Consider the following 25,148-nt stretch of genomic DNA (forward strand, 5'->3'; position numbering starts at 1 on the left):
CTGTAATGTCTATCCAGAGGTATTTGTTATAACTCTTAGTTCATTTATATGCAGAAGAACTATATTTTCCATTACTTACTTTACTTGTTATTCGTTACTTGTTTTCATGTTAACCCAGTTAGCCTAAAAACATGTACATTTTTGCAATATAAAGATCTAGGTGTTTAGGAAATAATCATTCAACTATTAAATTTAAAGAACAGAAAAATTATCAGAGCTTCATTTTAGATATTGAGGCCTTAATGATACAGTCCTTGAGATTCACTTTAAAACCTTTCTTTGTCCAGGACTAGGTATGGGGGATCTATATTTTTCAGTCTACATATGGAGAAATGCACATACCAAACTCATTAACATGCAGTGGGATACAGTAATATGATGCCTTAAACACTGATGTGCAAATAAATCCCATAATAGTAAGTATTAGCATAGTTTTACAAATCTGAATGACAACTTAGTAATTGGATCCAGTGGCTTTCCACAGGATTTTAGGCACATTGGCACAAGGGTGTGGGATTAGCTTGCACTGAGGCTGCCCACACTGCTTTTGTTTGTGGACAAACAGAAGACACCAGGTTGTACAACTATCCATCTGACACTTTTCTCTGGCAATTCAATTCACTAAAACTCAAACAGTTTAAGAAAAATCAATCAGCCAACTAACCAACATTTATAAAACTGATAGGAAAAAAAACACTTTAAAAACACACAAGAAATTTACTTAAATTCTCTGGATGCTTATTTCTTATTGCATGAATACAATTGTAGTTTCTAACACTAAATTAAATTCTCATGAGCTATGAGATTTCAGTATTATTTCCTATAATTCTTTGGCTCCTCAATGGGACAGATGTACGTAGATTTTGCTGGTCATTATGCAAGAATGACACTTACAGAAATCCATCCAATTCCCTCCCCATTTGTGCCTTTCTAACCTGCCTACCATATACAATACACATGTCATCTGGGATGCAACGTCCAGTATAGCCAGGGTAAGACTCACTCCTTGCACCCCTATCCTGGTTTACACTGGCCCGCAGGTTCTCGTGAATCATCTAGATGACTTTAGGGGGCAGGACTGATTAAAAGTATAATTTTCAAGTGAGGTTTATAATGAGGGGATTTGGGGAATTCATTCTTTCATGGCTACCCAGCACCAGATTCAAACAACAACAAAGATCTAGAAATGACTGATTAGGCCTAAAGTCAGATAGGAATCTAAAGAAAGGAGAGGGAAATAAATTTAACATAGGTACAGGACACTGGAGAATCTGAACAGCATCCCTATCAGTTCTTAATGATAATGTTTCAGATATACTTTTTCATTTTTGATATTTCTATTATATTTTAATTGATTGGCCCAGATGCTTTAGTAAATGCAGTTTAAAACTGCTGAGAGCTTCAAACATAGCCAGATCAGACTAAGAAATAATCAAAGCAGATTCATCTATCACCAGTTATATAAACAAAGATTGAATGAATAAAATAATACCTTCAGAGACAATCTTCACAGGAAAAAACGCCAGATTCGTTACATATGAGTGCAGTGTAAATAGAGACAGAAAACAAGATAAACTGACAGAAAACTATTCGCAATGTTTTAAAACGTAATGTGAATTTAACAAGAGTTATTAACCTGCTTGAAAAGTGACTCTTTTCTGCTTTGCAAAGTTTCTTAATATTTCCTTGATAATCTGGTTTGAAAGACTGCTGTATTACTCTAAGTAGGGCTGGAGTGGATTGTAGATGTGATATTCCAGGGCATTTGCAAGATGTAAGGTTTGTTAAGCAGTATCTTGTATTGGAATAACTATATAGTTGAGAAAAACAGCTGATCTAGCAGCTCTCCCATGCATATAGTTTGTCCAATAAAAGATATTATCAAACAAACCTTGCTCCTTATACTTCCGGCAGACAGTCCTTGTGTATGACTTCACAACAATTACAAACCTTGCCTACAGGCAGACTTGCACTTTTTTACTTCAGCATGTATTCAAAATTGATTTAGCTACACTGGTGAAAATCTCTTTGTAGACACTCTCATTTTAGTATAAGAGAGCTAATAATCAATTTAAGATAAATCTGTTGGTTACTAAGAGCCTAAATAGAAATAAGCCCTCTTTAAATTTAAATGAGTGTCTACTGGGGAATTTTCCCTGTATTAACTAAACATTTTAAAACCAATTTACATTAAACTAGCATAATTTTCCTGAGAAGATAAGCCATTAGACTCTCAGAAACAAAATTGACTATAATGGCTGAGACCATGAAATAAAGCTATTACAACAATATTTTTCTAAGAAAAATCATTTTCAACATCTATTTTTCTGTGATAAAGTAAACTAATATCCATTACTAAACAAATCACTATGTATTTGAGGCAGGAAAAAAACCCTAAAACATTTTACATTTTTTAGATAAATGTCTACTTTGAAAAAGTCAAATTTAGGATTTATAAATATAATGTTTAAAGAATGTCTTCTCTGTTGGGAACTATGTAGCTACGAACATAATTCAATGCAATAGTCCCTTGTTAAATATGGAAAAAAGCATTTCCTTTAGAAGAGGAAATTCTCTTAAGGAAGTTGTTTTAAGATAAATAAAAGTTCAGGATGAAGCCAGCAAAAGGTGTGAAGGATTTCTCTTTGATTTCCCAACTTGTGTATTTGGGCTGAGACACAGACTACATTTTATGCACATATTAATAGGATGCTAATAAGTCTACAACTCTTCTTTAACATGGACCTGTAGAGAGAACCAGATATGTGGCACCAGATATATTAGCCTTCGTAAACAGTTTTTTCTCCCCTTTCTTGCAGAGAGAACGAGATTGTGAATTTTTAATTTCAAGTCAAGTTGAGGATGACTTGCAGTCAGCCTATTAAATTAGACTGTTAACTCTGTCACTCTCCAGTCAAAGCTGTCTTTAAAGCTCAAGAGAGTAGCCAGGTCTGTTTAAAATAAAAACTACTCATGTTAACTGGGTCAAGAAAACAACTCTTTCAGCAAAATATTGCATCACTAAACATCCACAGCACAGTGTTTGCTGAAGTCTCTTAGAGGACTCCGAAAAAACTCATCTTGAAATTGCTTATTTTTTAGTTGTTTCTTGTTTGAATGGATCTTCATTCCTGAACAATTAATTTTACCCTGACTGGTTACTTCTCAGCTAATGGTAATATCTTTTTTTCCCCCCAATGACATTACAATAATTTTTACAAAGCTATTGATGAGGTCATAAAAAGAAGATTTTAACACCACACAGGAGAATAAATACTTAGAAGAGAAAGTATTTAAAAAAAAACTCCAAGATCTTAATTTCCTGAAATTTCCCTAGCAATAAGAAAGGAACATAATGCACTAGAAAATATATATACCCAGTTCTACAGGAACTGAATTCAAGAACTAAGTTTAGTGGCACACTATTGATTTAAAAATCATATTGTGAACATTTTATCTCTTTCTAAGCACAGTGTGCTATTATTGATAGTTTGTATTTATTTTTTATTTCTTTTTCAACTGTTTTGTCTTCCCATTTCTTGTAGGACCAATGAAAAAATCAATTGAGCCACGTTCAGTTTGGGTGATAAGTCTGTTTCATACTCAAATCAGGAGACACTACAAAGGAAGGTGTATTTGATTCATTTGAAGTTTGAAAGAAAAATCATGAAAATACACATAACATGGTTAATATAAAAAGTAAATCCTGGATCAAACTTCCTGGGGTATGAAGCAAGCTGTTAAAAGTTTCAAAAACATCTTGGGTCCTTTTCAAAGTTTACCCAGAACCAGATGAACTGATTTCTAACGTGTTTTGGCTAAATAGTGTAGATGCGGCCAAATGGTGTCAGAGCAGTATATAAATGCCTTCTTCCTGGCTCGTAGGTATCTAAGCTGTAAGTCTTGCTTCTCTATGAAGCATATTTTCTACAAAATAAAGGCATTTGTAGCAATGTTTGTCCCCATCCAAATTAGCTAGCTAAGCCTGGGGAGAATCCAGCATCGGGGTATAGTATTTATAAGCCAACCTTAATTCAGATTTTAGCTCTATATATGAAGGGTTTTAAAACAAGAATTATTATTTGTCTTGTGGCAGAACTTAGAAACCTACACATGGACTGGGACCCCAACGTGCACAATATTTTCCAAAGTTCTCCAGAAATCATCAGCATTTTTCAGACCATGGACACATGAATGGAGAGGAGAAGCTAGGGGGTCTGCACCATGGCAGCTGCACGCAGAGAGCAGGATAAGCATCTGTAAGTGTGAAAAACAAGCAGCAGTGCACTGGGGGTCTGTACACACATTTGTGGAGATTAGGAGGAGGTTAGATCAAGTTTAAAATGGCCACCTGATCTATGATAAGTTGAGATACGTGGGGCTAGCAGTAGGTAGGGTCTGTACAGAGGGGGTTGCTGGGATCTAGGAGGGTTTGGCAGGATCAGAGGGGTTTGCAGGGTCTATGGTAGAGTTTTGGGGGGTGGGGAGGTTCTGTTCCCACCCCCTGGGACCAGAGGCTATTTTTAGCTCCCTGACCCCTCCAGTGAACCAACCCCCACCATCCTGCCTGGCTCTCCCCCCACCCCAACTTACTTTCTTGGCTCTCAGCACTGCTGCATACTGAGTCTGGGGGGAATCTGGTAATATACCTACTACATGCATTTGTGAAGAGCTGAAAGGTAGTGATTCTCGAGTTGGGTGCTAAGGCACCTGGGAACACCATGAGATCCTTGCAAGAAAGCTGCACAATATTAGCACTGTTTGGGCTTATCGTACGAGTCAAGTGTAGATGTATGCATGCCTAAGATTTCCAATAGGAATCTGGGGTAACCATTCTGACCTGTGGTGCTCTTTCCGAGTTGTTTGCAACACAAGAATTATTCTTTTCTTTAATCAAAAATGAGTGAAAGCAAAGAGCTGGCACTTTGAGCGGTACCAAAAATCTGAGGAGAAATGCCTCATCTTAAAAACATTGATAACTACTGCCTTAAAAGAATAATAGGGAAGATGAAGCCTGCAACACATTTCAGATAGGACCATGATAAACAAGGAGACATTCTGCCCTGTCACAGAAGCTCAAGTTATAACCTAAAGCTTAGTTAATATAAAGCAGAACCACTGCTTGCACTACCAACCAGGTGGCTCTGGACTATGAATGGGTCATGTTTCAGTCTGCAGGACATTTCCACTGATCTAGGGGTATCCATTGGCGCAGATCTAAATTTGAGTGCTGCTGACACTCCACCTAGTACTTCTTTGTAGATACAGGCTAACTCAGGATAACATAAGCCAACATGTACTAATCCAATTATTTTATGCTAGTGATGAAACCGGTGTTGCTTAGGTGTTGTTTCAGTGAGGTAGCTCTCATGCCATCTAGACTAGTTAAAGTGAAATAACTGCTGCAGTGAAGACATGCCCTCAGAGACACAAGCGTCCTAGACACAGTACTCTCTATTCAGTCCTGCAGACCCATATGACTAGGCCAGTCTTGATAACAGAGCTAGAACACACCAGCACTATGTAGTGACTTCTCCAGTAGGGACTGCTCCTCTAAGTGGAGCTCTGCTTCCTAGGCTGGGTGCTTAACTCAGGCAAGGCACAGATCACCGTGCCGCCTTTCATTTTACCACAAGGTAAACATGCTGAAAGTCATCACTAAAGTCTGCCTTGAAGTTGACCTCAGGAAGTTAACACGATAGGGCAACTAATATGCCTTGAATTCCCTATATGTTAAACATGGGATAGCTCAGACTTGGTAACTAAACTAAACACACTTACATACACTCCTGTTTTGACATTGAGGATAAGCCCTTAAGAAATATCTTACCAGGCCTCAAAAAAGTCTCACCAATAATCATGTTCTTTTTCAGAATAAGTACGAGTTATATGAAAGAATCTGATTTGTGTGGTTGTATTTGCAGAACAAAGAAGAGCAAGGCAGCTACAGTTTAACACAAATAACCCTTGAGTGAATGATAACCTCAGTTTCACTCTCACCATCAAAACCATCTGTTGTAGAGCAAGACTCTTTATGGAACTGCCCTGTAGAAAGTATACATGGAGTGGAAGTCCTAAGCCTGAGGTTACATCCTTGACCACTGTATTTAATAGCCCCAGAAGGATCTATCTTCCATAAATTTGTCTAATCTATTTGTGAATCTGGTTATACTATTGGCCTCCACTGTCTCCTGTAACAATTACCTTCCCCAAGGTTAATTATATGTTGTATAAAACGCACTTCCCTTTGTGTTTGTTTAGTCCATCTAGCCCAGGAGACCATCTCCAACAGTGGCAGGAGTGGATGCTATGGAGGGAGAGCAGTGAACTGGATTCATTTAGTGATACATCTTCATAAGCTTGCTTTTTCTTTTCTTTGCAGATATCTTAGGGTTGTTAAGGTGGCTGGTTAGCAACATGTTATCCTGCAAGTTGTCCTTGGAAAACAACATCTTATTTTGTTTGAAAATTAAAAACAATGGATAAAGGTTGGTGAACATTACAAGAAAGTTTGTAGGCCTCAATAAAATCATAACCATTTGGTAGAAGCTGCCATAAGAAAGCACACAGTATATTGATTTTTTTCCAAATGTAATTGTTCTTTACAATGTATATTAGAAAAAAAAAAATCTTGAAAAGGATATCTATTTTCTTACTGCCTAAAATAAAGTTTCACAAAAACCAGAATTTTCAAGTTTGATAATTTGCATATATTTAAAAGTGACAGAAAGCTGGGGTGGTTAGGGAAGAGAAGAGGTAAAAAAAAAATATTGGCCTGGATCTTAGAAGATTGGTGTAACTCCCTGTTCAGAGATCTTCCAAAGAAATATAAAATTAATTAACTCTTTCCGGGTCAACCAAAAATGAAGTCCATATAACTCCATTATTTAAAATAAGACATAATAAAAGAATAGCATGATGGAAAATGTGAACAAATTTCAGCATTGTTTGACATGTATGAAGCAGCAAGGAACAAACAGAAAACCTGGATGTGCATATTAAAAACCACCTTGGTTTCCAGATTGTCTCTCGCTGGCATTTAAATAAATTTAAGTTTATTCTGCCTTTAAAATAAGGATTAAATGTTCTGAAACTGTCTCCAATACCCAAGGGAAGTACACGATTCTCTTCCTCTCTGTCTCCTCAACAACCTTCAGGACTTCAGTGCAGGATTGGCTGAAACATTCTCCTCCAAAACTGATGTGACCGAGCAAAAGATTTTCAACTAAAACATGCTGATTTCCCTCTTGCTTTGAACTTTTCATCAAAAAACCTCAAACCTCTTTGGTTTTACAGTTTTTTATCCTGTTGGTAACAGCAATCAAACATAATACAAGCGCCACCTAGTGCAGCTTGTGATCATACAATTAGTCAACTTCAGGTTAATGACCTCTTTAAACAATTAAAGAGGCAGACTTATTGGTGTCCAATTGTTTTAAATCCAATCTACTAAGAACCCTGTGCATCACAGATTTCATAGACATTAGGGCTGGAAGGGACCTTGGAAGATCATCGAGTCCAGCCCCCCGCCCGAAGGGCAGGAAGTCAGCTGGGATCATAGGATCCCAGCAAGATATGCATCCAATTTTTTCTTGATAATGCTGCATGATCACAAACAGCAGTGAAATACTGTATTTCCTAGCAAAATCTTGTCTCTTGGATTTCCCAATTTCACCTGCATCCTGCTGGTAAGACAATTCAGGTATCCTAAAAATGATGATTATTTTTTATTATTGAAATACTGTCTGTAGGCACTAGTCATAACTCATGACTTTGTTGTGTTATAAACCCTATAGACACTTTACAAAAACCACAATTTTTCCCAGAGAAGCTTACGGAGACCAGTACACAATTAGAGCCCATTTTCACATCATTGTAAGTGTCACTATGTGAAACATGCTAGATTGTAGGTCCTTTACTCATATAAAAAGTCCCATTTATTAACGTAAGTAAAGTCAGTTTGCACCAACATGAATTGCATAACTAATTGATCCTGAGGTCAAAATCCAAAACACTTGCACATATTGGAGTCCTCAGCTTTCTCTCTCAATGTAGGATGAAGCATCATCCAGAAATGCTCTCTCTACATTTTTTCCATTTAACCTCTAGTGAATCACCAAGGTCCAGAATGCTTTATTACCCAGTTTCAGTTTTTTTGGCTGCTTCTTCAAAAGGAGATCTACATTAATTCTCAAAAGGGAAATTCTCTAGTTAATACAATTGAGTATAAACCCACTGACTAATGCTCCAGGTCTCTGTTGGGTCTTCTAAGAAAAGTGACATATGAATAGAATTTCTAACGTAAAAAATAAACAAGAGAATAAGAGTCAAGTCTACAATACGCTATATCCCCAGACTTTTAATTTTATATTGTACATCGATAAACCCTCCCCCCAAGGTATGTGTAAAGCTGGCAGTAATTGCTTGCAATATCTCAGCTTGTTATCTTATATTGATTGTATGGGGCAAGTAACTAAGCAGTTTCTGTCGTCTCAGTTATTCGTAAGGAAGGTGGAAGTCAGTCTTTGGAGAAGTATCCAAGGTGTGAACTAAGCAAATCTGCAAAGAAACCATAGAACCGTCAAACTTGAGAAGAAGGACTGAGCTAGACTTCATTATAAAACACAGAGGTATATAAACAAAATCAAACCCTGGGAAGAGATGTCATTTTGGGCTCTACTATATTTGTGGACTGTAGCTTACAACAAGGAAAGATAGCTGCCCAAGCAGTTCAGACTTTTCCTTTGCATGTGTTGAACAGTTTCATTGCTGCTTAGTCACTTACATAAAGGGCCTTAGTCAACTACATACAGGGCTTGATTCCCAAAAACACTGAGGGCCCAATATTCATACAAACTGCCAAGGAGCTAGTCCAGTGCAAAATGTGTATGTGTTAGTGCAAAAGATTCAGTGTCCCTTACCAACCAGAGCCCCTCTACAACAGAATCAGAAGGAAATACTGGAAAAGGTAAAACAAATATATACAGCTGTTAAAGCACAAAGTCCCATATGAAGCCATCCTGTGGAAACCAGCTGGTTTGAGGAAATGAGGGCACTCATGAGAAATATAGAAAGGTCCCTTTAGCAAGGTGGATAGAGCAGCTGATACTGAAATAGCAGATGCAACATTTGCCGCTTCCAGAGAAGAGCAGAAAAAGCTAATATCTTCCATATGTACTAATACCGAACATCTTGTTGTGAAACATTTGAATCTGCAAATGTTAAGAGGGCTACGTTCCGTCTACTCAATTAACAAATTCTAAAAGATTTTTGAAAATGAATGATGGTGAGCTTCACTAGGTAGTACTATTACGATGTTCACTGGTGTTAACAGCGTAGGCATTCACTGCATTTAAAAAAACATAGAGAAGATACCAGTAAAATTTGCATGCTTATGCAGTTAGTCATTCTTATCGGAGAACACATCACCATCATACAAGAATTCTGAGAAGCTCTAATTCATCTAGGGAGATATTTGTAATTTCACTTCAATTTAAACAGGGGGTCCAAAATTTAACCTTGGTTTGTATGCTGCAGCCTTCACAAGTACATTATGTAAGGAAAACATGGTATGATGATGTAATTAATTATTGCATGATAAACAGAAAAACACATTTTATTGTCTCATATATAGTTCACTTTGCATTCAATATCCTTAGAAAAAGGGAAGTTACTTACCAGTAACTACTGTTCATGAGTCACTTCTGTGTATTCTCACCATTTGCCTGCCAGCCTTCTTCTCTGCCTCAAGACTGTGATGTGTTTTTAAAACTCTTTATTGCAAAATGTAAGCCACCAAAATAAGGCTGTCTATGCTGAACCTGTACCTTCCTTACTCCAGAGTTTTCCCTGGAAAACTGGGCAGGCATGGGAAATGAAGAAAACATGTATCGTAAAGTCCTGCCTCTTACAACTGCTGTTATTACTTTCAGAAGAAAATGGGACTAGACTATTTTTTCCAAATCAAATTCCTTTTATTAATTCAGCCATTGCAAATTCCCCATTTCTGGACCAAATAATGGTCTCCTTGTTCTCCTATAGCATGTGAGACCGGATATTGTAAACTGGAAGAGAAAGGACAACCCTTACTGGAGATGAAAGCCCTGAGAGATACAAATGTATTATTAAAAGGGACAGATTTTAGATATTGGCAGGAAATTAAACATCCCTGCTAGCAACCTGCAAAACTGCCTTGAAAAGCCAGGTCCACTGGGGATGCATCCTAGTACTTTCATGAGTTTAACATAATTACCCTACTCTGTACAAGGAAGCATATCTCCTGATTATATCACTTGTTATCAGTTTTTTAGTGACTCAGACAAGAGCATTTTTAATCTTAGCCTGGAAAAACTTAAGCAACAGTGTCAGGCTTTTAGCCATTTTTCTGCTTGCAGAAAGTCCTTTGGTTGGAAATGACCATATTTTACAAACTATCAATCAACCAAACTGCCAATCCTTCAATAGGAACAGGGATGTACAGCTAGTTAAATCTTATGCAAGTGTGCAAGACTTCTGCAAACACTGAAACAACTCTCAAATTCAAAAAGAAAGCAAAAGAAGGTTTCCATTCAAGTCTTCCATTCTTACCAACATTTCCCAGTCTATACTTTGAGTAAACAAATTCCCTTTCTCCCCCAAATAAAATTCCTACCTTTTTTCTTTTTTGATGTTCAAGAATTTGCTTGAACCTGAGATCAGACATTTGGATCTTAATTCGCTGCTCTTGAACTTTCTTATTCAGTAAATCTTTATGGTGTGCATACATGGCATTTTTCAGCTTCTGGAGATTCTTGTACATTTCATGATGACGCTGAAAAAATATATCCATATTAAGTTTGGGATTATTATTTATTTTTAATATAAGGTCCATTTTCCCCCTAATCAGTCTCCATTTCTTAGTCTCAGGTAGACTTTCCTATTCAAAATGTAGGCATATTCCTGGAACTGACTGAGAATAACTGTTTTTTTATTTCAGGGAGCTGTTTGTGTCTCTAGTTCATTTTTTCCCATTCTAGAACAGAACCCAAAATAGTTTGAAATCACCTATGATATGAAATTCTGAAAAAATGAACCCACTCATTGAAGATAAAAGCATGTAGTTTTGACAAAAGTGCTTCATTCTAATTTTGACTTTTACAGTGTATTTTTAGTATTAAAAACCAACACAAGTCATTTTGAAATAGAAAATCAGAAAAATTCCTCCCTCCCCTCCACAAGAGGGTAAAATGAAACATTTCAACCTTTGTAAAATATTTTTTCAATTTTTGTTTCAAAACAGGAAAGTTTGAAATTTGTGGCAAGTTTCATTTTTGACCAAATATTTCATTTTGACAATATGTTTCACTTTTGACCAAATTGGGCATTTTCCCAATGGGAAAATTACTATGGAAAAAAAATTCTAACCAGAGGTACTTACTTGACTTGTATTCTAAATACAGGCAGGGAGTACATGGGAAAGTAGGACTCCTAACCCTCAACGCAGGAGAACATGGGAATGTAAGGTAGGAGCATCTGGAGTTGCTCCTGAAGAAATAATAGGAGGTATCATCTGTGAGAATCTCTGATACTTGTCACTGTGTTGAGTGACATATCAGTGAAAAAGTATAGCATCTGCATGGGGGAGGGGGCAGAAGAACATGTTGCTTTCATCCACCCAGTGGCTGAGCCTACAGTACCGTCCCCTGCAGTAGACACAGGGCTCTTCCAAAGTCTGCAGTGACATCCTGTGCAATCCAAGGGAGAAGTAAGCAAAGAATTTTGCCCCTAAAGCAAAATTAGGCTCACTCAGTCACAACCAACCCTCCTTTGTAAACAAGTTGCAGGGGGAGGGGAGGATTCTGGAAAGGGAAAGAAAAAAACTCCTTTAAGATTTGAATTGCCTGGGACAGTCCCAATGGAGCTCAGATTTTATTTAAAATATACAAAAGCTGTTCATAAAGTAGCTGTAGAAAACTGAAAATATTCCAGTTGCAACACATACGTTCTGGTCTGAAAGCAGATAATTCTATCGTGTTGGTTAACTTCACATTTCACCACCACCTCCTTGCCAGCGAAACCATGGTTATAGGCTACATGCACACAGAGCTGTGACTACATTCTGATAAAATGCCCACTCATTCAAGCACCTGCTTTTAAGTAGCACTCACAATAGAGAACCTGCAACAAGGGTGCATTGCCATTTCTTGTCATACGTCAGCTTTAGAGGAATGCTCTGTACAAAGCCTTAGAAAGAATAAAATACAAAAAACTAGAACTCTTGGTTCCAAAATGATACCTTTTATTAGACCAACTGGAAAATAGCAGAAAAGGACAATTTTCTCACCATTTTCCAGTTGGTCTAATAAAAGGTATCATTTTGGAGCCAACAGTTCTAGTTTTTTTTGTATGTCTTTTTTGTCTCAGACCAACACAGCTACCAAGTACACCCTTAGAAAGAATAAAGCATCTGCAATCATACTTCTGAGGTAACAGATAAAACCCAGGAAGAAGAAAAAAATCTTAAAGTGGTTTCAGTTTAGGCTCTTTTTGGAGTGTATGAAAAAATCATGACTCAAAAAAATAAAAGCCCTTTAAAAAACGCTATTTGAATAGTTGATTCTAGTTACACTACTTGTTTTCCAGTGCCTTTACATGAAAGGAGGAGGAAAAAAAGTTAAAGATCTTTGATATACTTAGGATTGCCTTATTACAACAAAACGCAGCTAAGGTAACTGCATAACAAAAACACCTCCAGGATCCTTTGGGCTTCTCAGGAACAATATTTAATACAACCTCCATGCTAGCCAATCACCTGCTGGGAGCTGGAACACCGGCTATGCTAGGTGCTTTAGGTAAAGACCCGATTATTTTTCATTTGATGAAGCAGGAAGCCATTATACAGAATATCTTACAGAAAGATAATATGCTGCAAATGAAAATTTAACAGGCCAGTACTGGTTAGCTGGGATGGGACAGTCAGAGGCTGGAGAACAGGTTTAATTTGCTAGTATTTCCTTTCATTTTTTTCCCCACTTGATCCTGTGTCTTTAACTGTAACATCATAAAGAACACAAGAATTGGAGCCTTTGCTATGCATTCATTTAAAGTGCTAATGTACTAATAGGTCGTGCACCAGCAATAAATACGTAGCCAGACAAGGTCCTGTCTCTTGCAACATGCTTGTAATGTAACTACAGCAAAGATGACAAGTTAAGATGAGCCCCAGCAGGTGGCGATGTTGATTGTAGTTTGGTTCAGCAAAAACTGGTCCCATCCGTCCCTGAGGAGCACCTCCTTATCTACTCTGCCCTAGCCACAGCAGGGGAATTTCCATGGTTCAAGCCCCAGTAAACTGCAAATCCCATTCACAGAGTGTGGTTTATTGTGTAATGTTTTCTTTTTCTCTGTTTCTTGGGGCCCCTGGTAACAGAAGTACATCAATTATCCAGTGAATGTTTATACATCATATATATTACCTTTTAGCCAGGGCAACATATTGTATATATTGCACATACTGTATATGTATAAAAACACAATGGAAAGAAGAGGGGAAAATAAGAGAAACAAAACTTCACAAGACTTGGGTTCCTGAAAGGAAAGTACATTAGAGGCTTAGACAGAACAGAAAAAACACCCATTGCTGCACCTCAGTACAGTAACAAGGCTTTGGCACCCCCCAGAACATCATGACCATGCCACTATTGCATGGCACTGCCATTCAGAACTTTATGGGAAACACCTGACCTAAAGGAAAATCTGCTTTAGTGCTCAGCGATGCTGGGGCTAGCATGCAAAGCATACAATTTCCGATAGTGGTAGACATGCCCTCGTATCCACCAACCATGTTACTACTGCATAGTGAAGCAAATGTTTAAATGATGGTTTCTTTAAAAACAAACTGCCTTACTTCATATCACACATGACAACTGTCACAGAATGAAACAGGTATTCATGTTGTCCATATAAGGCTGAGCTTAGTTTGATTTGATACCTAGCTGTGTATTCTAATAGCTTATCTTCAAACAGTGTGCAACCAGTGACAAAGTATGGCAATAGTAAGCAAGCTGCCCTATCTAAAAGGCCATCAGCTATAAGAGTATCCTGATTCTCTTGTGAATTATGCTGGTAGTTAGACCACTTAGATCTTATGAGTCTTCCTGTTTGCCCTTAGTCTTTAGGTACCTGGAGTGCCTTTGTGAGGAGGACTCTATTATTAGAACTGGATAGTTAAGCCCATTCCCCTCTTACTTACAATAAACCACTAATTTAAACAGTGGGTATGCACAGAATTAACTTTATCATTGGCCAACTAATGAACAGCTTTATTGAATAACCACTGTGGAAACCACCAGGACAACGACAACACACGGAAAATCCTTTGAGTCAGAGCAGTGATCATTCCAGTTCTTCAACTGCTGTGCTACGTGCACATATTGCACTACAGTTACCTGTTCCAAAAGGGCCTGTTTCATTACTTCTTCTTTGTCTACCTCATGAAGTGTTGGCTGGTTGTTACTCTTCCGCCTTTTTTTATCTTTGATCATTTGTTTTTGGTTTTCGTCACCCTGGACAAGAGATATCAAAACATGGAGGTGAACTCTCCTGGTTCAAAACAATTGCCACATTGTACATATTTACATCTCTTCAATGCACAACAGAACTCTTGCTTCCTGCTGCCTTTCATTGAAGAACATCCAAATAGGGTTGTGACAAAATTTGGGATATATTTTAGAAGTATATTTTCAAATTAATACACAAATGCTTTGATTCATTAAAGTATTTTCATTCACTCATAGTTAGGTAATAAAACTGGGTAGCAATATATTCTAGAGAATGAAGTACATGGGTATAAGTCTTTGTTTCCAAGGCTTTCAGTAGCTGACTTTAACATATGTGTATGGACAGCAGATTGATCACCAACAATTTTTCACCACCCCCAGAGAAATGTAAAATCTTCAAGTATCACTTCATTTGCTTACTGGGAATTTTGTCTTTTACAAAAAAGTGTGGAGGGGGGGGGGAAGGTAATACACACTCGCAAACCTAGACTTAATTACTGTCTAAACAAAGAAAAAAAAACTTCTTTAAATGGGAGTTAAAGTGGAAAACTCTCATCAAGAAATGTTTCTGCACAGTCTGGAAATAATGTACGTGCAACAATGCCTGCTTTAAGGCATTCTTAGCTGCCCTAATCTTATTGTTTCTAGAGACAGCATTCTGCAAGTTGCTGCAAGGAGCCTTGGTAGTTTCCCAGCACATGTGGTAATAGCTCCACATGATGCAAAGTTCTTTCAAGCCACTGACACCAACAGATTTTGTAAAGTATATGTAAGATCCAAAGTTTCAGGAGTGTGCTTATGAAACTAATGCACATGGCATGTTTTTTTTTTTCAGAGAAATTCTGTTGGAATATCAAGATGTCACAGATAAATCCTCAGACCACCAAAAAAAGAATCTTAGACCATCAAACAAATAGCCAGTAAGCTAGTGATGAAACCTTCATCATATCTTTTCAATCTTATTAGAACAATATAATTTAATAAGAGAAATATTAGAATGCCAGGGAATTCCCATTATCCTGATTTAGGATTTCTTAAGTACCTTTAACTTTGTCTTTATATTACACTGTAGGCACTACCCTATCTAGTTGGAAGACATATCTTTCAGGCTGTATCTAGAAAGTGAGCAGGGCCCATCCCAATACTTACAGAGTGAACATATTCAAAATAGGGACCTAATATTCTTTGAACCTGAGATTTCTGTGGGAACTGTAGATAGAGAAGATGGGTTATAGGGTGACTGTGGGATGAGTGAGTACCCTGCTCTGTACTAATCTATAACCTCAGCTCAGCTCAGTTTCAGATCAAGGACTTGAAGCCCCAACAATCAGGGAAAAATAAAGTAATCTGTTTGATTAAGGATCTTTATGCATCCAGCTCAAGATGAGCAAAATATGTGTTTGAGATTTGGTTTGTAACTGTTCCCCCCTCCTATATACAAAGAATGTGCGTCTGGGTGGGGATCAAAGTTTTGCTCAATAAGCACATTGCTCACAGCAGGAAGAGTCCCCCTTTCATTGTCAGGAGTTCTTTGCTACCAAGGACACAAGACAAACAGACATAATCCTAACGGCTGCCGTTCCACAAAAGGTCTGCATGAGCGCACAAAGTTATGGTGTGGGAAAATGGAAGAGACAGCCATGACAGCAATTACAATTGAAATTAAAGTGCCTATGAGCATCACCGGTAGGAATCTAAAATGGCTTTACTGTGCTGCAGGTTAATGGAGTAAGGGGAGGAAAAATTCCTTATGAAGGGCTAAACAAAGTCTATCACAGGAGACTACCAATGCGCCTCTCTCTTTTGCATAAACATCCATTGCTGTAAGACTCACGAGTGGAGAACAGAGACAATTATTGCCACATGGCCACCACAAAAGGCCATTTTGTAGCTCCCGTAGGAAGTAGCAAGTGTAATGAGCACTTTTTAAAATCACTGATGGAGATGCATACACTCCCCACATTGAGATTAGTTTTGAATGCCACCTTGGTTATTTGACTCACGAAATAAACAGACAATAAAAGCACTTGCACTTTACTTTCCAAATATATCAAATTACTTCCTTGAAGATGCTGGAGATAGTGCTTGTAAGAGACACAAGCACATGATTGTGGTCCCCCTCTAGAATAATATTTATTGTGTGAATGTGTTAATAGTACTGTACATTGTAGCATGCTGCATGTTCAAGAAATCTATCTTGTGATACAAATGGCAAACCAGTCACAAAGATGTTACTTATTAAATGTGGAATATCTTTGTGGCTGATTCATATTGCACTTTAATTTCAATGTGTGGCATGTTCATTTAAAGGGCACATGGGGAACTAAGGTGGCCACTGATGCATCCCCAGAATACAGGACATCCCCTTGGTGAAGGATGCTGCCACCAGCTCAGCCAATCAGTAGTGAGGGGTGGGGCCACTGGGTACTCTTGCCAGTCAGCAGCAAGGGGTGGGACCATCATAAAAAGGACACCTCCCTCCCATCCAGCATGGCTTGGAACACTGCCCCTCCTGGCTGTGCACCATCCTACCTCTAGGCACAGCTAATTGAATCATGAGGACAAATGATTAATATGTTTTTCCACCAATGAACTGAAAAACAGGACTTTTTGCAGTCTGTTCCTCATTCAGAAACAGGCAAGGGGAAAAGAGTTTAAAAACAGGATGGTCCAATATAAAACAGGACTAATGGCCACCCTATGGGGAGCCCAGACTCAGGAGCTGCCCCCAGTTCCTTTAAATTTGTCCACATGTGGGGAGTCCCACACTGGAAACCAGCTCCCTGGTGCTGGGCCACCTGCAAGGCCATTTAAGCTTTCCAGTACACAGGGAGCCCAGCATCAGTGTGCTGCTCAGCTGCAAGATTAAAAGGTGCATGGGCAGTCCAGCACTGGGGACTGACTGTCCAGTGCTGGGTTCTCTGTGTGCCCTTTAAAATTTTGGGTGCATGAAAATATCTTTGGTCTATATATTAATTGCAATTTGCTATTTACATATAATTATTTTAGTTGATGCATAATGATCTATATTTGCAATTTGAGGCACTATCAACAGAAAAATATAATGGGGAAATAGGTACTTTATAAATATATCCATATGAGGAGGGACTATTATGGAGTCTGTGGCCATTTCCTGAACTTGTAACCAGAAAATTCATTTGTATCCCTGGCCCAAAAACAAAGGCAGCTTGCAAAAGTTGTCATTTATCGCAGCAAGGCAGGTCTACACTGCAGGTTGCAGTGTAGTGTAGTAATACTTGAGCCAGCTGTAGGATACCAGAAACAGTCTAAGAGGGAGATCACAGATAAGCAAGGTAAATCAGTCTGCTAGAGGCTCCATATTCCTGCAGCAGCTACACTACTTCCAGCATGCGAGGGTATGCCTATACTGTCTCCCTACTGCTATCAGGAAAATAACCACATGCACATTTTCTGTGCATGCCAGATAAAACAAAACAAAACAAAAAACAAAAAACAAAACAAAAACCCCAAATAAAATGTAACATAGCTGCTCCTTGGCATGGGAGTAGGCTGTATTCAGCCTCACTCCTAGGCTCTCAGTCTCAGGTACACTTATTGGCATGCATCCCACCCAGCCCCATTCTCCCCCTTTTGTCATTTTGACAGTAGTGAACCTGATTTTTTATTTTTTGGCATGCACAAAGAAGGAATTATGATTAAATCACCAAGAAAGAACTTCTGGTAGGAAAACAAAGTTTGAAACCCTTTAAGGCCATTCAGTTGGGCTTCCCAGTCGTGGTACCCAAGCAAGGTATTAAACGCTAAAGAAAAGAAAAGAAAAAGAAAAAACCCTAAACAATAAAAATGCCCTTTGGGCAAGCTTACAATGTACAGGTTTCCCTCCGTTTATGCGGGTTCTTTATATGCAAATTAGCTCTTATGCGATGAGAATATTTAGACCCAAAATTCATTATATGCAGGTAAATTCACTCTTATGCAATCAGCATAGATGCCCCCCACCCAAGCAGGTAAGTCTGTGGGGAAGTGTGGAAAGAGCTGTAGCCCCACTCACCCCAGCCCTGGCTGCAGCGGCCCTGGGAGAGCTGACACCAGCTGCCTGTACCAGGGCACAGCACAGCCCAGGAGCAGAGGTGAGTGGGGCCAGGAGGAGCACAGTGCAGCCCAGTGGCTGCAGGCAGCTGGCACCAGCTCCTCCCAGAACTGCTGCAGCTGGGGCTGGGGTGAGTGCCGCTCTGATCCCTCTGCTTTGCTGCATTGTGCAGCCCTGGGAACGGCACTCCTCCCCCTGCCCCTTCCCTTGTCCCAGCCTCACTCCCTCCCTCCCTCACGGCCATGGGAACCTATCCCTATTTGTTACATTGTAAAGTGGGTTTGCTTTATGGAAATTCAATTTATGCACCATTCTCCAGGAACACATGTACAGCATAAATCAAGGGAAACCTGTAGTGAAAAAGAAAATGGGTCACATGATCCTTACTTGATCCTTTTGGGAGGAGTTGGGGGGAAGAAAAAGAAAAACTTTGGTAAATAAGATGCAAGGAATCCTTCTATTACTATGCTCAGGAAGTAAGAACTCAGCTAACAACACTTACAACCAGAACATATGTATTATTTGGGGTGAGGCGGACTGTGCACGTGGACTTGCCCCCTACACTTAGCAACTAAAACTAAGTCTGTGGGGGAAGGGGCGGAGAGGCAGATTGAGGCCCCCATGGTGAAGGAGGGAACAGGGCAAAGGAAGAGACAGGGGCTGGGGTGAATGGGATCCTGGGTGGGTGGTGGGACAGTCGGAGTCTGGGCAACTCATCCAAGTGTGTGAGGGGGCTCCTGCTGCTGTGTGCACCCCAGCGGAGGCCCTGGGGGCACATGCCCTGCCTCCGATCTGTGCACAGGGCAGAGGCAGCTGTGCGGGCTGTGCTTTGCACCCCACAGTAGCTGCTGCTGCCTCCAGACCCACATGACACCACGTGCATCCCACCGCCATGGGGGCAGAAGGTGCAGTGCAGTCCAGCAGTGGCACTCATATGGTGTTGCACCGCTCCCAGGGCAGCTGCAGAGGTGTGCAAAGACCGGACAGGGCTCCTTTCAACCCAGTCCTTGCCCCTGTCCTTGCCTGTGCCCTGCTCCCTTCCTCACCACAGGGGCCTTGATCTACCTCCCCTCCAGCCCCTTTGTCTTCACAGAATAGATTGATACTTGCCTGCCATGCTGGGCAGCCAGCGATCCACACGCTGGGATGTGATCCTGGCTGCATGCATATCCCCCCCCCCCGCTGCAGCTTCCTGGAGCCTGCAGCTGGGCTGCCTTGCGGTCCTATCCACTCCCCGTGTTGTGGGGGGGACTGAGCCCCCTTAGCCTCAGCCTGCCACCACCTATGATAAGTCCAGTCTAGTAGTACAACAGTAGATCTGGGTAGGGTGCATCCATCAATATACTAACTAAGCGTTTCACTTGCTTTAAAATGTGTCCACACCATTTAGTAAACTGTGTATTCAGAAACTGATTTCAGATGTTTCCAGTTGCTGCAACTGTTGTAAAAAAATATTCCAGACAGGGCCCACCAGTCTCCTTCACTACAAGACCCCAACTGTGAATCTGTATACCAAATGAGGTTGAAGCCACAAAGAAAAAAAAAGCATGGAATCACATAGTTAAACACAGTTTTGTCAGTCCTGAATGCATACAGAGGGGCAGATTTAAGATTGCCTAGGCAACCTAATTCTGACAATTCCTAACTTTCCTGTGCTTGACTTTGCATCCAATTGTTTTCTAGGCTTGCCTGCACATCCTTTACTAAGTTTAAAAAGTAAAAGAAACAAGCAAAACATTCTGCCATGGAGCTTCACTTTGATACTTGTATGGGTCATCAGCAGGAGCAAGACCTTTAGACTCAATACTAAGTTGAGGCAAGAAGGTAATTGACAGTAACTGTTCTCTATGAACCAGTCATTATAGGGGTAGCTCTCTCTTTCACACACACATTTGACCATGAGATTTCACAGATATTTTGTAGTAGTATAGGCATGGTAGGACTTATGATCCTGGGCTCTATGCCAGGTTCTGAGGGGAGGATACTCTAAAAAGTTACAGCATGTTTTGTCTGTCCTTCCTAAATCTGACCCCTTTTGCTTCTGACCCTGTATCTTCTTCCCAGTCTTTCTCCTTCATTGACTCCTTGTCCACCATTGCTCCCCCCCTAGGACTAGCTCTCTGTCCTGACATTCTTATCCAGTCAAGAAACTTCTTCCTCATCCTCTTCCAGGATGTCTGCGTCCTGGTGACAGAAGTGTTGAGACCACAGGAGGGAGTCTTCCTGCTTCGTTGCTATTAGGGATGTGCAAAGCAGGCCCTATTCAATTTGGATTCAGATTCAGCCCAAATCACGGACAGCGATTCGATTAGTTGCTTCAGATCACTGTCCTTGATTCAATTCAGCTGAATCCGAATCTGAAAATTTGATGGTGATTCAGAGCCTCAGTGATTCGGACATAGACACAGCTTTAAATGTTTTTTCTATATACCTTGAAGTACCAGCATAGTTTGTGAATGCTGTGATGCTGGTGCACATGGAGCATCCAGAGGAGGCTTTGGCTTCCATGACCAGATGTGGCAGGACGGCCCCTAGGGGTGCCGTGACCTCCCCTAGTGTCCTTGTCTACCGTGCCAAGTCTGGGTCTTTCACATCCTCCGTCTCGCCCGCCACGTCTTTGCTCTTATTAGTTCAGTGAAGGAGGCTGCCTTCCTACCCTTCTTGGCACGGGGCCGGTCTTACTGTGCTGGGATTTCCTCTGAGTCCCGGTGCTGGTCTTATCCCGGGGCCAACTCAATACACGCGCCCCCTCCTGGAGCGGCTCTCTCTGACTGTGCCCCTTCTCGCCCAGTCCGGAAACCCTTTCGGGGCTTCGTGTCTCACAGGCAGTGCCCCACTCGGGCCTGCCTCCCTTATATTCCATGGCCACTCACGTCCTGACCTGCGTCCCGTGCTCTCCATGCCCACACTCGTGCCTGTGGTCACCTTCCAAGCTCGCTCCGGGGTCCTTGCTCACTCTCCTTATGTTCGTCGCCCGCACTCGGGCCTTCTATGCCCCCACTGGGGCCCTCCCTCGCACCTCTTGCACTCCCCGCCCGCACTCGGGCCCGTCTATGCCCAACTTGGGCTCTCCCCAATTAGAGCTTCCAATTGGGGCCTGCCCCGGTAATGCCCACGCTGGGCTGGGGTCAGGACCCCCCACTGCTTAGTCCCACCTTCCTGGGCCCGCACCCTACTGGGCTTCCGCCTCTCCTAGACTCTTCCCGAAGTCGCCCCTATGGGCTGGGGTCGGGACAACCACACAAAGCGGCACCCTCCGTGGTGCCAGGAACTCCCCCACCTTACTGGGGAGCTCCTGCTGAGGCCTCCTCCACCCCTACAGCCTCGCCCGGTCCTCCGGTGTAATAATCACAACTCCACAAACTATGTTGGCTCTCTCCAATACCTCTCTCAGGGGTTCTCTCCCTCCCCTCGCATCATTGCAGTGGTCAAACTGCCAGCGTAAGCTCTGCTGCTCAGCTCTCTGCTGCAGAGCTCCTGCTCCTGCAGTGGCCAGAGGGGAACTGTTTCTGGCCTCCACCTTCCCTTCTTTATGAAGGCCAAGCCTCGCCCCCTGGCGATCAGCTGATCTACTCAGCTCCAACAGCTAACACCTGCTGCCTTACTAACTGGCAGCTAAGCCATTTCCTATCTTCAGTAGCAGGCACCTTAGTGCCCTGCTACACCAGAGTCAGTGTGCTGCTGGGAAGAGATGGCCTCCACCTCTCTCCGCTGGGGAGGAGGCTCTTCTCAGCCAGACTAGCTGACCTGCTCCACCTGACTTTAAACTAAGCCTGCTGGGAGATGGGAGGACTACTGCCACTGCTAGCCCGCTGAACAACCCTTGCAAAGTCAGAAGGCCAAGGCATTTAAGGGAGACTACACCTGCCCCAGCCCTGAAATAAACTGTAGGCAAGGCAAGGGCCCCCCAAGGGGACACTTGCGTGCCTATACACAAACGCCAGGAGCTTGGGGAATAAACAGGAGGAACTTGTCCTCCAGCTAACTGCAAATAACTATGATGTCACAGGGATAATGGAGACCTGGCAGGACTCCACGCATGCCTGGGTCACAGGTGTAGATGACTATACACTGTACAGGAGGGATCGAGTGGACAAAAGGGGCAGGGGTGTAGCTCTCTATATCAAGGAGAGTTACGCATCCCTACAAGCCAACATCAGCACCCCCAGTGGATGACTAGAGACCCCCTCGGTTAAAATCCGTGGGGAACATGGCACAGGGGATACTATGGTGGGAGTCTACTACAGACCTTGACCAGGAGTTCACTAGGGAATTGACTGAGGCCGCACGCTCCTGGTGTATGGTTGTCATGGGAGACTTTAACTATCCAGACATCTCGTGGGAGGAGTGCTCAGCCAAATCCAAGCAGTCACAAAGCTTTCTCTCATGCATGGATGACCTCTATCTGACACAGGAAGTCTACGGGTCAACAAGAGGTAAAGCGCTGCTTGACCTCATACTGGCAACCAGGGGTGACCTAATCAGTGACCTAATCAGTGACCTAATGATCAAAGGGAAGCTGGGTGACAGTGACCATGAGCTGATCACCTTCACCATCTGCCGTAAAGCTGGCAAGTCAGTCAGTAATACAGAAGTCCTTGACTTCAGGAAAGCTGATTTTGACAAGCTAAGAAGGCTTGTCAGTGAGACCCTAAAGGGCCACAACCCAAAGAGGAGGGGAGTTCAGGACAAGTGGTTGCTCCTCAAGGGAGCAATCCTGAATGCGCAAGCAAAGTCCATCCCATCTCGGAGGAAATCACCAAAAGGGAAAAGCAGCCCCTTGGCTCTCCAGGGAACTGGCAGACCTCCCATGTCTTAAAAGGAAGACCTACAAAGGATGGAGGACTGGAACCACCACCGAGGAATACTCTGCTCTGATCCAGACCTGCAGAGAGCAAACTAGGAAAGCCAAGGCTACGATGGAACTCCAACTGGCTACAAATATCAAGGAAAATAAAAAAGTCCTTTTTTAGCTATGTGGGGAGCCAGAGGAAAAGCAAGGGCAACTTTGGATCCCTGCTAAACCAGACAGGACAACTGATGCCCATGAAAAAGCAAACTTGCTAAATGGGTACTTTGTGTTGGTCTTTCACCAGTCGCATTGGACGTCCCTGCCCACTGTGGGTCAGGGAGGCCCAGGCGAGGGAGAGTCCTTGTCCTCCATTGAAGCTGACCTCTTGAAGGAACACCTCAACAGGCTGGATACCTTCAAGTCAGCCAGCCCTGATGGTTTACACTCAAGGGTACTCAAGAAGCTGGCAAGCATCATAGCTCAGCCCCTCACACAGATCTTTGAGAACTCCTGGTGCTCTGGTGAAGTGCCTGAAGACTGGAAGAGGGCCAGTGTGGTGCCCATCTTCAAGAAAGGGAGGAAAGTAGATCTGGCAAACTACAGCTCCATAAGTCTGACCTCTATCCTGGGGAAGGTCTTGGAAAAGATTATCAAAGAGGCCATCCTTAACAGGCTAGCTGACGGCAATATCCTGAGGGTACCCAGCATGGGTTTGTTATGGGTAGGTCTTGCTTGACTTATCTCGTTTCCTTTTACGACCAGGTGACCTATCACCTAGACAAGGGGGAAGAAATTGATTTTGTATATCTTGACTTTAAAAAAAGCCTTTGATTGGCATCCCATGATCATCTCTTGGCAAAACTGGCTATCTGTGGCCTTGACATTACCATAATCTGCTGGCTGGGGAACTGGCTCCGCAGTAGGACTCAGAGGGTGGTCGTTGATGGAAGCCAATCACCTTGGTGTGTGGTAACCAGTGGGGTCCCTCAAGGCTCTGTCCTAGGGCCTATACTGTTTAACATCTTCATCAGTGATGTGGACATTGGTGTCAGAAGTGGACTGGCCAAGTTCACTGATGACACCAAACTCTGGGGTAAAGCATCCACACCTGAGGACAGGAGGGCAATCCAGGTGGATCTTGACAGCTCATGAAATGGGCTGATGAGAACCTGATGGTGTTCAACACCGAAAAATGCAAGCTTCTCCACCTTGGGAGGAAAAACCTGCACCATGCTTATAGGCTCGGTAGTGCTATGCTGGTTAGCACTACAGATGAAAGGGACTTGGGGGTCATGATTGACCACAAGATGAACATGAGCCTTCAGTATGATGCTGCAACTAGCAAAGCGAGCAAAATGCTGGCTTGCATCCATAGATGTTTCTCAGACAAATCCCGGGATGTCATTCTTCCATTTTACTCAGCCTTGGTGAGGCCACAGCTGGAGTACTGCATCCAGTTTTGGGCCCCACAATTCAAAAAGGATGTGGAGAAGCTTGAGAGAGTGCAGAGGAGAGCCATGTGCATGATCAGAGGTCAGGAAAACAGACCTTATGAAGAGAGGCTGAGAGCCATGGGACTCTTCATCCTGTAAAAGCCCAGGCTCAGGGGCAATCTGGTGGCCACCTGTAAGTTTATCAGGGGTGCTGATCAGGATCTGGGGGAATGTCTGTTCACCAGAGCACCCCAAGGGATGACAAGATCGAATGGTCACAAACTATGCCACAACGAATTCAGGCTGGATATAAG

General features: G+C 41.9%; 1 protein-coding gene across 5 annotated transcripts in view; it reads right to left on the reverse strand.

Annotated features, from left to right (window-relative positions):
* The window catches only part of LOC149873331 (uncharacterized), a 95,193-nt gene that overhangs the window by 58,386 nt on the left and 11,659 nt on the right, over positions 1-25,148 (reverse strand). For all 5 annotated transcript variants that reach the window (XM_090042773.1, XM_090042788.1, XM_090042780.1 and 2 more), the window contains 2 exons: positions 14,427-14,543; positions 10,652-10,810 (listed from right to left, as the gene is read on the reverse strand). In XM_090042773.1, coding sequence (XP_089898899.1) covers positions 10,652-10,810; positions 14,427-14,543 — 276 coding nt within the window. The remainder of the gene's footprint in view (positions 1-10,651; positions 10,811-14,426; positions 14,544-25,148) is intronic.

The sequence above is a fragment of the Crocodylus siamensis genome, chromosome 1 (genome assembly GCF_052110815.1).
Source record: "Crocodylus siamensis isolate JL-2025a chromosome 1, ASM5211081v1, whole genome shotgun sequence".
Taxonomy (NCBI): domain Eukaryota; kingdom Metazoa; phylum Chordata; order Crocodylia; family Crocodylidae; genus Crocodylus; species Crocodylus siamensis.